The following is a 14,966-nucleotide window of genomic DNA, read 5'->3' as shown; positions in this document are numbered from 1 at the left end:
AAGAACACAAATGATATCCGTAGTTACACAACTGAAGTCTAGACTGAATTCTATGTTGTTTCTCTATTGGCAAAATCTACCCAGATGATCTTCCGAAAACTGCCCTTTCGAGTTTGTTAGTAAATATGACCTGTATTTTAAGTGCCAACAGAAATACCTTCTTACCTGAACGCAGGCCACGCGGGGAGGTAACACTAAGCCCATGTTGTCTCCGTGAACCATGGTCATGACACCAATGGTCCGCGTGGTCAGGCCCCAGGAGTTCTGGTAGGCAAACTGCTTCTCTCCTGGCGTCTTCGGGTCTTCAAAAACGATTTCAAACATTTTGGAAAAATTCTGCCCGAGATGATGTGATGTTGCTCCCTGAAATAAAGAGAAATAGGAGCTTTAATTGTAATAACGTATTATGCCTGCGAAAATCATTATAAAATTACACGCCTTAAAATGACCTATGTTGTCTTCCTTGGTTTATTTATATGTAACACATTTTTAAAGTGTAGCTGATACACCAGGGAGAGTAGGTTTAATCGAAAAGTGCTGGAGAAGTGTGCTGCTCTGGGCAACCCCTTTCGGAGGAGAGGAAGAGCGTTAGTTACGAAGGTTAAGTGGGATTCCACGCCTTGGCAATTCAGAACACAGGCCTTGACTTAATAACTGACCTTGGAGACTTAGAGAAATGGGGCAGACAGGCCCGAGATGAGCACGTGGGCTAGAAGCTCATGAAGCACTGAGTTTTTACAAGAGCCTATGGCCCTGAGGACAGAGAAAGGCGCTGGTTCTGCCCACAGGCTGTGCTGACTCACGTCCCCCACGAACCCGGGGCGGCAGCCGGTACCTGGATGGCTCTCCCGCTGGCGGATATAAACGCCTCCACGGTGGTGGTATAGTCTCCTCCTGCAAACTTCTCCTTTTCAGTTTTTCTTCCTTTTACAACAGGAATTGCCAGGAGTTCTTCATATACCTGAGCATATAAGTCAAGTATCTGCAAGACCTGTAACAACATTTTAAATGCAGAAGTGTTCAAATTTCTGGTATACTTATTTATTACAGACCTATAAACCTGTACTATTTAAAACTAACTGTGGTGGGAAAAGCACTTCAAACAATAAAAACCTTTTTTTGTGGAAAGGTTAAAGCAGCCAGTGGGAATTTATTAAGGAAGACATTCCAACAAAGCAGTGTGAAAAGAAGTTACTTACTTTTAAAAACCTACATAAATTGAGAGTGCAAGAGAAAATGAATGCTTTTGAAAGATGCACAGTAACTAGGATGAAGTCTCCTGAAGAATAATTCATTTCACCCACAGGATTATAATTTCTGCTACACCCTGAGGTCCAAAAAGACTTCCATCTGAAAAGTTATAATACCATTTTCTAAAAAAAATTCAATAAGCAATTTCTTGAAGTCCATAGACATTTGCATTCACTAGTTTTTTCTCTTAACATTAAGGTGATACAATTATAACTAATTCACACCAAGAAATTCTTTTAATGCTATTTGGATCAGATTAGTTTCAGCTTAGAGCGATATACTGAATGGTCACCTGTCACAGACATCCTGCATTACTCACGGATGGAAAAAGCAGCACAGAGTGGACAAAGGACACACACAGAACTGAACAGGACGGCCCCTCTTCATACCTCCACTGCCGCTTCCTCAAACGTGGCAAAGGCGCTGTGCCCTTCCTGCCAAAGGAACTCGCGAGTCCGCAGGAACGGCTGCGGATGCTTGAACTCCCAGCGCTGCAACAGGCAGGAAGACAATGTGGTCGTTAGAGAGAGCTTTGCCGTTTTCATTAGCAATTTTATGTGTAAGCAATCAGAAGTCACAATGTGATCCAAAGGACTTCAAAAAGCTTCCATGGTCCCAATCCTTTGAACAGACATGTAAGGAAAGACCAATGAGTAGGCAGGACAATGGGAGCAGAGAGGAGGGTGTGCACCTACCACCACATTGCACCACTGGTTGAGCCTGATGGGCAGGTCTCGGTGTGACTGCACCCACTTCGCATACGCAGGATACATGACTGAAAGACACGGGGAAACAGGCAGCTTAGTCACTGAGGGTTTTCTTTCTCCCCGAGGGCTGCTAAGAGCTAAACTGCAACATAATTAACAGAATGAGAACGTCGTGTTTGTGTAAATGTGATTCCAACGTCTGTAATGGTCAGTGAATGGTATTATTATGTATTTCATAAAGCAGGTTCAGCAAGAACATTATCTAAACCTGACCATATTTTGTGTTTTAGCAATGAGATTTACATTTAACATTTAATTTGCTTTTCTGCCGTTTTGTTTTTAAAAACACTTAAGTGAAGACGTATAGTATACACCACGTGCTATGTTAAAGTCTTTGCAATCATTATCCTGTTCAATTTTCACGTTCAACCCAGAAAGTTGCTATCACAACCTCAATACTAAAGATGTGGAAACTGAGGTTGAAGACCCTAAAGAGCTTGCTAAGTCAGCAGTTACGGGGAGAACCAGAATTTAGGGTGAATCTGCATGTTTGATGCATCTAGCTGGAGTGTGAAAGCTCTCGCCTTAACTACTAATCTGAGTGAGGCGCCTGTCTTATCATGGCCTACTCAGGACTGCCTATAGTTAGTAAAACACACACACACACACACAAAAAAAAAAACCCTGGCCGATCTAGTATGTGAAAAACAGCTGGTGTCATAATTTCAGTAATGCATCATTACAATATCACACAAGAGCTTCACCAGAAGTATCCAAGAGCCAATAACCCTGAACTACAGATGGACAATCTCGGTGGAAGACACTGACAAGCACAAAGGCTCAAACTCCACGGCTATGTGTACTTCTAGGAAAGTCATTTAACCTTTCAGACCTGTTTACCTGCCACTTGGAGATAACAGCACCTGCCTCATCCTTCCTCACTACTCCTAAGAGTAATACAAGATAGAAATATAACAATTAGTAACCTATAGAAACCCTACATGAATGTGAATGTAATACTAAAGTAAGTAGTAAAATTTATAAATATGACATTAAACATTCGTGTTGGCAATTTTATAACTAATTTAAAGAATAAAAATTATCCTAAGAATACAATTCCTTGGAAAGTTCTGAAAAATTATAGCATAAAAACAAAATAATAAAACTGTGGTGTGTTTTTTGTTTTAAAATATATTTTTATTGATTTCAGAGAGAAAGGGAGAGGGAGAGAGAAACATGATGACAGAGAATCATTGATTGGCTGCCTTCTGCACGGCCCTTACTGGGGAATTGAGCCCACAACCTAGGCATGCGCCCTTGACCAGAATCGAACCTGGGACCTTCAGTCTGCAGGCCAACGCTCTATCCACTGAGCCAAACCAGCTAGGGCCTGTGGTGTGTTTAAAAAACAAACAAAAAACCTTTATCCTATTGCTGAAGAGCTCTGTAATGAATGCTGTACAGAATAAAATTCTATGTCAGTTTGCATTCATTTATGTTGGCATACACATTCATGAAACTTTACCGATTGTCAACAGGGATTGTAAATGTCACAGAACGAAGGGGAGACCCACTCTACACACTGTCTCTAACACTTCAATGCGCTTCCTCCTGCGCCAAGGCTGCTCCTCACCTGTTTCACTGGTAGGACGAACGGCAATGGGTTCTGCCAACTCTGTTTTGCCAGATCTTGTAACCCAAGCAACCTAGTAAGAGAAATCATTGTTCATAAATTCTACAACAGCACTCAGAGGAGAACAAATGCTGGCATTTCAGCAGTTCAGCTTTTGCTCTCTCAGTGATGGTAAGGTAAATGCTGCTATTCACTATGAGAAGGTGGATACTGACTGTCCTTACAAACATCGAGAGAAAAGTAGAAGCCAGTTAATTACTTAAGGTAACAAACAGAATCAGACATAACTTGCCCTAAAGGCAGAAACATAATGGCTTAAAAATGGCTTTCAATTAAAAAATTTTTTCTCTAAATCGGCTATTATAACTTGCCTTTTAAATTACTATTCATGGGTGAACTGAAAATACACTTTTGAGTTTATATAGAAAAAACGGCAAAAATCAATCCAGCCCACCCACCTCCGGGGCAAAGTCGGCCACGTGCGTCTTCTCCGTCTCCAAGGCGCTCTGGGACACGAACATGGGGAAGTAGCAGTTCTCCACGCCCAGCTTCTTGATCTCGGCGTCGAAGAAGTCCTTGATGGACTCCCAAATGGAAAAGGCCCAGGGACGGAGGATGTAGCAGCCACTCACATCGTAGTATTCGATCATTTCTGACTTGGTGATGACCTTTGTAAAAGAAAAATGCAGTCTGTGAGGCCGAAACGGAACCAAAATTACAGTGCAGGTGCCGGGAGCATGACAGCCACGCTCCCCCCCTGGAGGCTGCCAGCGCTGGTACATCCTCTTCATGTGCAGGTAAACAGACCTTTCCCTCCTCAGAAACACGGGCCCTACACTCGTCAGAAGACTCGAATTCTAATCTTGCTCCTGCGGTTCCTATCTTTGTGGCTTTGGACTATACCAGGCGTCCTCAAACTACGGCCCGCGGGCCACATGCGGGTGTTTTTGCTGTTTTGTTTTTTTTACTTCAAAATAAGATAGGTGCAGTGTGCATAGGAATTTGTTCATAGTTTTTTTTTTAAACTATAGTCCGGCCCTCCAACGGTCTGAGGGACAGTTAACTGGCCCCCTGTTTAAAAAGTTTGAGGACCCCTGGACTATACTGTCACCTCACCCTACAAAAATAAAAACTATGACTACCTCATAGGGCTACTTCATGATTCCACACTTATGTGAAGATGCTTTGAAAACTGTGACAGGCTAGATTTCTATATTATGTATTATTAAAGGCATTATACTTTATTATTTTGTGTCTGGACTTCAGAACTGAAATATAAAGTTGCTTTTGAGAAATTTAATACATAAAAATCAAATGAATGCATACTCACCTGAGAATACCAATCTGCAAGATTTTCTTCTTTTTTTGCCTCAAGACCCAACCTGCAGATGTGAACAGTAAAATATAAATTCCTTCATTCGGCAACTGCTTCTAGATTGAACAGAAAGAAACCTCTAAAGGTCAAAATATTCACTTTTCATTAGTGTAAGTTATTTCTGTATTGATATCTCTTCTATGTTCATTCTATTCTAGACAATAATCCTTTTCTCGAAACACGAACAATTATTCAGGAACCGTCTTATGATGGACACAGAAAAATGTACCCATGAGTTGTTTTATAAAAAAGTACATCGTTTTAGAGTTTGTAAACAGGCTTTCTTGGTTTAAAAATCTTAGTGTATTTATACTTGAATTCTCCATTTGAAACATTTCAAAAAATGCCCATCTTAAACCTGCCCCTTCACAAGCAGTCATAAGGTAAAAGATGGAAATTCTAGTCTTTCTTCCACTATTCTGTGCATCTGATCACCCCATCAATAGGCAAGAAAAGCAACTGCTGTGTCCTCTTGTCTAAGAGGCTGTGTTTGATGTGAGCATGAGAGGCAGAACTTGAACTTCAGCTAAACAAATCTAAAACACAGTCTCTCAGGACAGAAGCTGTTAGTAACAGTGCTTCCTCTTACTAAGCCGCTCAAGGAACCAAGCACAAGGCTCACTCTACGTTCTGGATGGGGCTTAGAGGCGAGAATCACATAATTTGCACAGATTGGAAAGTACTGGAACACCACCTATCCCACCGTTTTGTTTTTGAACAAGCTTGGTTTTATATACAACTAAACCCACTTTAAAATCCTATTGAGTCCCCACAAAAGAATTTCATTCAGAAGATCTGTTTAGGGTGCAAACATGTCTAGTTAGGCACCAAATGTGCTAAAAGGGAGAGGAAGGAACATGTATATGTTTGCTTTGAGTTAGGTCCTCAGTGGGCACAGAAGAAACTACTAACAGCGGTTACCAATTCATTACGGTGGTCGGAGGAACTGGGAAGATGGAAAACAAGCAGAGCATGGAGACTTCACTGAACTTTCTATTCTGAGACTCTTGAACCAAGCAAGTGAATGAGTTGCCCGTTTAAGTAAATAAACAGAAAATTAACCAAAGCTACCTGCTGACACCACACCTTCAGCATTCTCCGACTTAGTGTGACAGTCCAACTAACCACAGAACAGTCCTTCTTTAACGTAAGAGCCGAATGCATCCCAAACACTGCTTCCCGCCAAGGGAGCCCCGGGGGCTTACCGGGTCTGCTTCCGGGGGCCCTGGCCTTCACCGGCGCCGCTGGGTGGCAGCCCGCCCCCGCCCTGGCTTTTAGAGGGCTCTTTCTTTGAGCCGTCACTTTGCTTTGGAGGCTTATTCTGCTTTTCGGATTTATTTTCCTTTTCTTTCTTTTTCTTGTCTTTGTCCTCGGCCCCAGTGGCAGAGACGGGCTTGTACTCGACGCCGGTCAGAGACTTGTACTGCGCCTTGCGCTGCAGGAGCTCTTGCACAGCCGCGTCCACCTGGTCCTTCAGTCCGGCAAGAGAACAGGATCTGTTTAATGCAAAGCCCTGCCCGAAGCTTCAGAAGCAGATCTGAGGACACCACTAAAGGCAGAGGGGGGGGTGGTAGGGGGAGAATGCTGTAGGTACTAATTTCTGAAAAGAAGTAAGTGAATATGAGAAACAGGGACAGGACAGCAAGAGAGTGACTTAGAAATCGTGCTCTAACTGCACTGTCCAAATAGTCATCATTAGCCCCCTTGGCGAGTTACCTCTAAACTGAACTTAAGTAAATCAGTTAGCAATCCGGCTCCGCAGTCACAGTGGCCACACTGGCTGTACGGGACAGAGCTGTCACGGAGCACGCCTCTGAGAAGGCCCTAGTGCAGAGCACATGGCCCGCCGCAGTGTAAGAGCCACCCAATCACACAGGTGCACATTACCAAGACGACAGCAGTCCAGTTGCTACATTACTGGTCAAATTTCAACACCTGTAACATCTGTCTTCCACTCAAATGAATCTGTACCAAAAAGTCCTATTTGTAGAAAGGTAATACAATCAGCACAAACCACACCATGGTTCAAAATAAAACTTGTCGTTCTAGACCAAGCATGTCAAACTCAAAGGCTAACACGGGCCAAATAAACGAGGCATGTGGCCCGTGGCCCGTGAGTTTCACCTGCTTGTTCTAGACTGACGAGCTTTAGGAGAATGAGTCCAACAGAGAGCACGGACTGTGTCAGGGCCTACGTGAGCCAGGCACTGCTGGGGTCTAGGTCCCTATTCTCCAGGCTCTTACAGACCGGAGAGAAACAGACAATTGAACAATTAAAATAACGGGCAGTTAAGTTTTATGTCGGAGAAAGGCATTGTCCTAGGAGACTGTCCAGTCAGATCTCCTTGGGGGAGGAAGGGCCACTGAAGGCGTCTCTAGCAGACAAGACAAAGAGCTGGAAACGGAAACAGGAAGTCAGCCAGATCCCATGGGGCAGCAGTGTTCCCGGGAAAGAAAGCAGCGGGTAACGTGGAAAACACACACACACAGCACAGCACACTCACCTTAGAGGCTTTCTCAGCTTTAAGCTTGCGAACGACTTCCCCTTGAGAAGCTACTTGATCAAAAAGCACTTTGGCTTCCGCTGTTTCTGGACCACAAGGCTCAGAGCTCCTGGCTGGACTTGACCCTGAGCCGTGAGGTAACGGGGGCTGGCCAGGCACGTATTCCTGCCCGGTCTTTTCTTTATACTGAGCTTTCAGCGAAAGCAAGCACTCGACAGCTTCATTGACTTTAGCCTGTGGTCAAGGAGAAAGAGATAAATATTTAGTACTGTAACTTTTCTTCTCCCTTATGTAAACAAATAAATGACAGGACAGCCCAGCAAACTGCCAGCGACCCAGCCCTGGGTAAGGAGAGGAGTCAGAATTTATAAAACCGGAGCACAGACCACCCCAATGGCTTGGCCAATATAAACCTTATTTTCTTCATTTCTAAATAGACGGTAAATACAACACTGCAAAAAACACACAATCTGGGCCCAACTGAAGAACAGTTACATCACTCCCTCTGATACTTCAACATAATCATCATGAAAAAGAACGAAACACCCAAATGAGACCCTTGAGACTCCAGCAGGGAAGGCCAGCCACGCAGGCAAAGGCCTCAAGCCAGATGCCTTACCTGATGGCAGTACTGTCTAACCACAAACCAACATGCCACCGGGAAGCCACGGTAGAGAAAAAGCACCTGCAACTCACCCTACCCAAGTCTTACTGCCAATTCTACCAGAGCTGAGAGCCTCCCAATGGAAGCCAGGAAACTCACGTGGGGCCGAGGAGGCAGGAAGCATGGGTATGCCTTCCGAGAACGGGCCTCCCGGGCCAGCAGTCATTTCCTTGTGCGGCTACTTTAAGAGACAGTGTTCTGCCGCCTACAGACCTGGCGCCTGTCACAGCAGCACAACGGAGCGAGCACAGGGAAAGGGGATCGCACACAGAGAACGGGGAGGCTGACTGATATTCCCGACCTGTCTCTAATTCACATTACTTTAGAATCCAGGGTATTTCCACAGCAAAACCTACCTGATCTTAAGAAAAAGGAGATAGTTCAGCAGACATACAAGACTCAAGAAAAACACAAACTTCCATCCGTTAAGAGAAAGGAAATGGGGGAAGTGAAGGGGCTTTCCTGCAACCCTGTCCACAGAAAGAGGCCTATCCTACCTAATAAAAAGGTAATATGCAAATAACCATCACTCCGCTACGCCCGTGGGCGGCGGGAGGCTGGGGGGCGGGACTCGGGGTGGCATATCCGGCCATTGAGAGGTGCAGGGGGCGGGACACCCCCCCCCCCCGCCTCTCAACCGCCGGATTGGTAGCCGCTGAGGGGGGCTGCCTCGGACAGAGCCGTGTTCCCCTTCGTCAGCGCCTCAAGCCCCAGCAGCAGCAGTAGCAGCTGGGGATGAGCTGGTGATCCCAACAGCCTGGCAGCTCAGTGGCGGCGGTGGAGGCAGCATTGGGCCTGGGGACTGGTGAACAGGCAGAAGATGGCCCTGATCACAGGAGGCTAGGCCTAGAGACCCTACCCACACGATTTAATCGTGCGCTGGGCCTCTAGTCTGAAATAAGTTCCCTTCTCCACTGGAGATTTAAGTTTAAAGTCAGATGGCGCACATTTCACACAGGGAAACAACAACACAAAACCACACCTTTGTTTGGCAAGACTATATCTTGAAATATTATAAAGGAGAAAATTAAGATGGCCAAACAACTTCATAATGACTTAAGACAATCCAGTAACAGAGTAAAAGTAGAATGAAATTCTAAAACGAGAGGATGTCTCCCAACAGAGAGAAGGCAAACCGCTGGGCTCGACGCCATGAACTGTTTCCTCCTTCCCTGCCACTGCGCACCAGCATCTCTCAGCAATTTAGACATCACGGTCACACGGCACAGCACTGTGCCAGCGTGCCCCCCCCGCCCCCCGCCGCCAGGTGACGGCGAGCTGCTGCCTGTTAATGTTTCCAGGGCTTGGCACACGGCAGGAGTCAGTCAATGTTGACCGTTATGACGAAATGTTCAAGCAGACAGTCTCCCAACATCACGTCCCACAGGGAGCCGCGCCTGCACCAGCAGCTGGAGGTCACGGGCCTCCTCACAGGGCTGCCGGGCCCCCCGGACACTGACCTTAGGGGCTTTCTCCGCTTTCAGTTTCCGCACCACCTCCCCCTGTGCCGCAACCTCGTCGTACAGAGATCCGCCTCCCGGGGGGCTGGCTGGGGATGGAGAGGACACGGCCTGCGCCGCCACCACAGGAGGACTTCCGGGCTTATATTCCTGGCCCGTCTTCTCCTTGTATTCGGCCTTCAAAGCCAGCAGCTGTTTCACAGCCGCATCGACATCTTCCTTTGCTGCTTTCTTGGCTTTCAATTCCCGAACCACATCCCCCTGGGCAGCCACCCTGTTGTAAAGGGCCAAGGGGTCCCCAGAGGTAGCACTAGCGTTAGTCAAAGGGCGCGCTGGTCTTTCCTTAACAGGAGTAGTTGTCTACGGAGGCAGAAAACCAAAAGCATGATCATTAATTCATGTTCAATGTCTCCCCCCCAAATTAAATCAAACTGATTTTGTTTCAAGTTAAAACTTTAAAATCAGAGACCAGTTTTTAATCTGTGTAAATGAAAAGCTCAAGTCATGACATTCCCATTGTAAATAGTTTCAAACTCGCACCTCCTAATAAACTTGTGCGCTCCTGCTGTCCCTAGCTCAGATATTATACCACTTACTTATCAGTCACCAAAACAAAACTAGAAGTTACTGTCTTAACAGTTCTACTCCCAGGATCCATGTCCTACACTATATCCTCCATTCTCTCATCTTCTAACCACTTATAACACCTTCTAGTCCTACATCCCACCCACCCTCCAAAGTGTCTTCCTCACTGATGCTAACTCTTCAGTGACTACCCAACTGCCACATCCAAACTATGCATCAGGTGCTCCAGGTGCCACAGAAAATTCACCAGATGCCACGGATACTGTAAGTGCCTGAGGCAAACAGAGCAATATGCCCACATCTGTGTGTACCACAAGCTCAAGGTGTTTCAGCTGTAACATTAGAGCGTGCTACATTCTTTCAATGACGTCATATCTTGGCAAAGCTGGATTTTTCACAGCTACTGTGTTAAAAATCAAATGCCAGGAAAAATCACTGTGGAACAGGACATGGTAGTGTCCAATCTGAGTCCAAGGTTGAAGGAAAAATAAAAGTATTTCTTTCATTTTGTATATCACTTTAAAAGTGAAATAAAGCCCTGCCAGTGTGGCTTAGTAGTTGAGTGTCAACCTGTAAGGTCACAGGTTCGATTCCCAGTCAGGGCACATGCCCGGGTTGCAGGCTCGATCCCCAGTAGGGGGTGTGCATGAGGCAGCCCATCGATGTTTCTATCTCTCCATCCTCTTACCTTCCTCTCTCTCTAAAATCAATAAAAACATATTTAAAAAATAAAATAAAATAAGCAAAAGGTTAGAACACATAACAAAGGTGAAATAAAAATATTAAACATTTAAGAACAAAGTATTTTTAAAATAAAATGTTTTTCTTTTCTTTCAACTTACATGTGTTATTTTTTCAAATGACTACCAAGTTATTGGGATATAATATGTATGTAGTTGTTTGCACTTAACTACTTACTAGAGACAGTATTTACCTCATTTTTCACTGTTTCCACCTTGGTCTTCTCCTTGGACCCAGAAGTCGGCATTTCCTTGGTGTGCCCGTCAGGGATGTATATTAAGACACAGGGCGCTTCTCTGCAGCTATGTGGGCTGAGAACAGGAAGGGCCGGAAAAGTGCATTTGAACCGAATTCTCTCAACAGCAATTATAACTGAATTCCTAGATTGAGTCGATGGCACTGTGTTCATGCTCTTAAATATAAACAAATAGTCCATTCTCTTATTCAAATCAAAGGTTCTTCCGAGTAGTTTAAAAATAACTACATTAATAAAAATCAACCGTGCTAATTATAAACTTCCAATTTATAAAAGTTCATAAATGCGAGCATGCTAAGCCCAGGACAAAAGTGCGTCTACTGCACATGGCACCAGAAAGGGCATCAGTGGATGCTAACGGTCTCGCTCTTGACATAAAAGGTAATCCATCTACCTAATCTGCTTAGAAGCAGAACCATTCCTGCAAAATGTTTATTTTATGAGAATTTCTCAATTCTAAAGGGTAATTAGCAAACGCCACTGCCCTGAGACTATTTGCAAGCAAAGAATTTATTCAAATTTTGTAGTAAATGCCAAAGTAAAAAGAGAAATGTAGTAACAATAGGATCTGTGCATCTCTTCAATATTTATTAGTAACAGCTTTATTGAGATGTAATCTATATAACAAAAAATTCATCCTTTGCCCTGGGAGGGTGGCTCAGTTGGTTGGGACATCGTCCCATATACCAAAAGGTGGTGGGTTCGATTCCTGGGCAGGGCACATACCTAGGTTGTGAGTTCGATCCCCAGTCGGGGCACATGCTGGAGGCAACCGATCAATGTTTCTCTCTCACATCTATGTTTCTCTCTCTCCCTTCCTCTAAAATCAATAAAAATAAAATGAAAATCTATCCTTTGAAAATCCACAACTCAATGATGATATGAAGTGTGCAACCATTACCACTATCTAATTTTAGAACATGCCTATCACCCCCCAAAGAGAAACTGAACCCTTTGTCGATCACTCCCAGTCCCCCATTCTTCTAGACCCTGACAACCACTAATGTGCAGTTTTTATGGAGTTGTCTATTCTGGACACTTCATATAAATATGTGGTGTGTTTTGATCAGCTTCTTTTACTTAGCATAAGCTTACAAGGGTCATGGACATTTTAGCGTAAGTCAGTACGCATTTCATTCTTTTTTATGGCTACATAACATTCTCTTGCACAAACAAACCACCTTCTGCTCATCCATTCATCAGCTGATGAACATTTGGGTTGTTTGCACCTTCTGGCTATTATGTATAACGCTGCTATGAGCCTTTGGGTACAAGTTTCTGTGTGAAGACATTATTTTTCTGAAGTATATACTTGGGAGTAGAACTGCTGGGTAAAAGAGTAAGTCTATGTTTTAAACTTTTGGAAGAACTGCCACGCTGCTTTCCAAAGTGACTGCATCATTTCACATTTCCACCGGGAACGTAGGAAGGTTCCAATTTCTCCACATCCTCAACGCTTGCTATTGCCTGTCTTTCTGGTTATAGCCATCCTAGTGGGTCTGAAGCACATCTCACGGGGACCTTGATCTGCACTCCCTAACAACTAATGATGCTCAGCAGCTTGTCTGTGCATACGGGCCATTGGTGTATCTGCTCTGGAGAAATTTTTTCTTTATACTTCGACTACATGAAGATGAATTATAAGATGGTTTAGTTTTAGAAATGAATTTGTGAATATTATGCTGTTTCAAAGATATCACTAATTAAAGTCTGAAATAGTAAATACAGAAGAACAAATCAAACTGAAGAGAGCATTACCAGGTACAACATTTTCGTGAAGTTCAATTTTTAAAGTATGACTTACTATAAGAGCGTTAAGCATTTTCATTTACTTGTTCAGCTACATTTGTTTACCTCACAGGTTCATAAGGCTGATCACATATGAAGAACCCTCTTCTCTGGAGCTGTATAATGTCCCCTTTTTTCAAATCCTTAAGGCAGGGGTCCCCGAGCATCAGCTCTTCATGCTGTAAAGGTGATATAAGACGAAAAGACATTCTCAAAATCAGAGCACTAAATGCAACAGTTTTTCCAAGAGCTGGAATATTCCTATTTTACACAGATGTTAAAAACTTTACTACTTAAGCACACACAATAGAACAGAGAAGTATTAAAATAAATAACAATTACATTTATTGTAATTTTTGCAGTTAACATTTATAAACAGACTAGCTTCAGAAAACCTTTAAACTAACTTGCTTGGTGTCCCTGCAGGTATAAAAGTTTCCCACCATAAATATGAACGATGCACAACAGACTGAAAAGCACTTAAGGAGCAGGGCTCTAGAGCGAGGATGCCTAGGTTTGAATCCCAGCTCTACCATTTACTGTCTGCCTCAAGCAAGTCACTTAACCTCACTGTGCCTTACTATCATCTGTAAAATGGCCACATTACTCTTTCACATCTTCTTATTTTAATAAAATTCTACAAATCTCTTCCACTGTATTTGAGGAACCAAATACTTAAAACTAATTTTAAAAATTGTAAAGAGAAGATTACGGAGCAGGGAAAGATGAAGTACAGTTTCTTTCAGTTACCTTACTGTTCTTGTTGACATACTGCTTGAAGTCCTCGTCTTTTCCCAGCACTGGCTTCGTGATCAAGTGCTCGTACGTGACACAGATCGCTGGGATGGGAAGAGCATGCGCTGTCTCTGCAAGCCAGGTGATCTTAGTGGTTTTCTTGTAGTCTTTGTTCTCCAAATTCAATTTGGCATCAAGAGATACAATTTTTCCATGTGCGTTTCTAGGTATAAGATTGAAAGTGTCTTTTAAACATAAACGCTGCTATAACAGAATCTGTAACAAACGGATCAGGAATTTTCTTTGTAAAAATTTCAAACCAAACACTTATTTGAGTTTTTCCTATGTGCCAAGCATATACCGGTTATAAATAAAATATAATCCCTGCTATCAAGATACTAAGAATCCACTGGACAACTGACCCACATACATCTGGTGAAGACCTGAACATATTTACAAACTTTACAGTCAGCCATACTAAGCATTTAAAAAATTCAAAAATAATATATTTTAAAACATTTAGCAATTACTTAAAATCATATGCAATGACTGGGCAATTGAGATGTCGGAGTGTACAGCCGAAACCGGTTTGGCTCAGTGGATAGAGCATCAGTCTGCGGACTGGAAGGTCCCAGGTTCGATTCCGGTCGAGGGCATGTACATTGGTTGCGGGCACATCCCCGGTGGGGGGTGTGCAGGAGGCAGCTGGTCGATGTTTCTCTCTCATCGATGTTTCTAGCTCTCTATTCCCTCTCCCTTCCTCTCTGTAAAAAATCAATAAAATATATTTAAAAAAAAAAAAAAAAAAGATGTCGGAGTGTACATAAATTAATCTTCGCATATTTTGTTCCGTTTATGTAATCTTAAAATTATAAATATAGCACACTATAACCACTGTAAAGTTCAGCTTCATCATTAAACAATTCATTTTAAAGCTGATTTCTATATAAAGAATATGTTAAACTCTGTCCAAAGAATCCCTCTACCAGGCAACTATAAAATGAGAATCAGATGATCAACAGGGACCCTAAAACATTAAAACTATTTTTATATCTAGATGAAATAAATTTCAGCATCATGAGCAAAAGCTATCCTGATACCCTCTTAGTAAACTGGAACATATATGGAAAAAACATTACCAAGAATTTGCAGTGCTTATGCCTGGGTAAATTTACCACTCAGCCACATGAATATATCTGAACCAAGTAATTTTTAATAAGTGATTAAACATAGCACACTTTTATGCCATATTTACTTGAAAACAAAC

General features: G+C 43.2%; 1 protein-coding gene across 2 annotated transcripts in view; it reads right to left on the bottom strand.

Moving 5' to 3' along the window:
* The window catches only part of EPRS1 (glutamyl-prolyl-tRNA synthetase 1), a 43,009-nt gene that overhangs the window by 6,553 nt on the left and 21,490 nt on the right, over positions 1–14,966 (bottom strand). Inside the window, exons 15-27 of one of the 2 annotated variants that reach the window (XM_054712913.1) lie at positions 13,715–13,922; positions 13,031–13,143; positions 11,114–11,231; positions 9,595–9,954; positions 7,471–7,704; positions 6,172–6,437; positions 4,922–4,973; positions 4,050–4,259; positions 3,592–3,664; positions 1,947–2,026; positions 1,641–1,742; positions 836–991; positions 166–363 (exon numbers count right to left, since the gene is read on the bottom strand). In XM_054712913.1, coding sequence (XP_054568888.1) covers positions 166–363; positions 836–991; positions 1,641–1,742; positions 1,947–2,026; positions 3,592–3,664; positions 4,050–4,259; positions 4,922–4,973; positions 6,172–6,437; positions 7,471–7,704; positions 9,595–9,954; positions 11,114–11,231; positions 13,031–13,143; positions 13,715–13,922 — 2,170 coding nt within the window. The remainder of the gene's footprint in view (positions 1–165; positions 364–835; positions 992–1,640; positions 1,743–1,946; positions 2,027–3,591; positions 3,665–4,049; positions 4,260–4,921; positions 4,974–6,171; positions 6,438–7,470; positions 7,705–9,594; positions 9,955–11,113; positions 11,232–13,030; positions 13,144–13,714; positions 13,923–14,966) is intronic. The other variant, XM_054712914.1, reaches the window with a different exon arrangement.

This window comes from Eptesicus fuscus, chromosome 24 (genome assembly GCF_027574615.1).
Source record: "Eptesicus fuscus isolate TK198812 chromosome 24, DD_ASM_mEF_20220401, whole genome shotgun sequence".
NCBI classification, from domain to species: Eukaryota; Metazoa; Chordata; class Mammalia; order Chiroptera; family Vespertilionidae; genus Eptesicus; species Eptesicus fuscus.
Note: the sequence above shows the minus strand (reverse complement) of the source record. Positions and strands in the feature narration are given on the sequence as shown.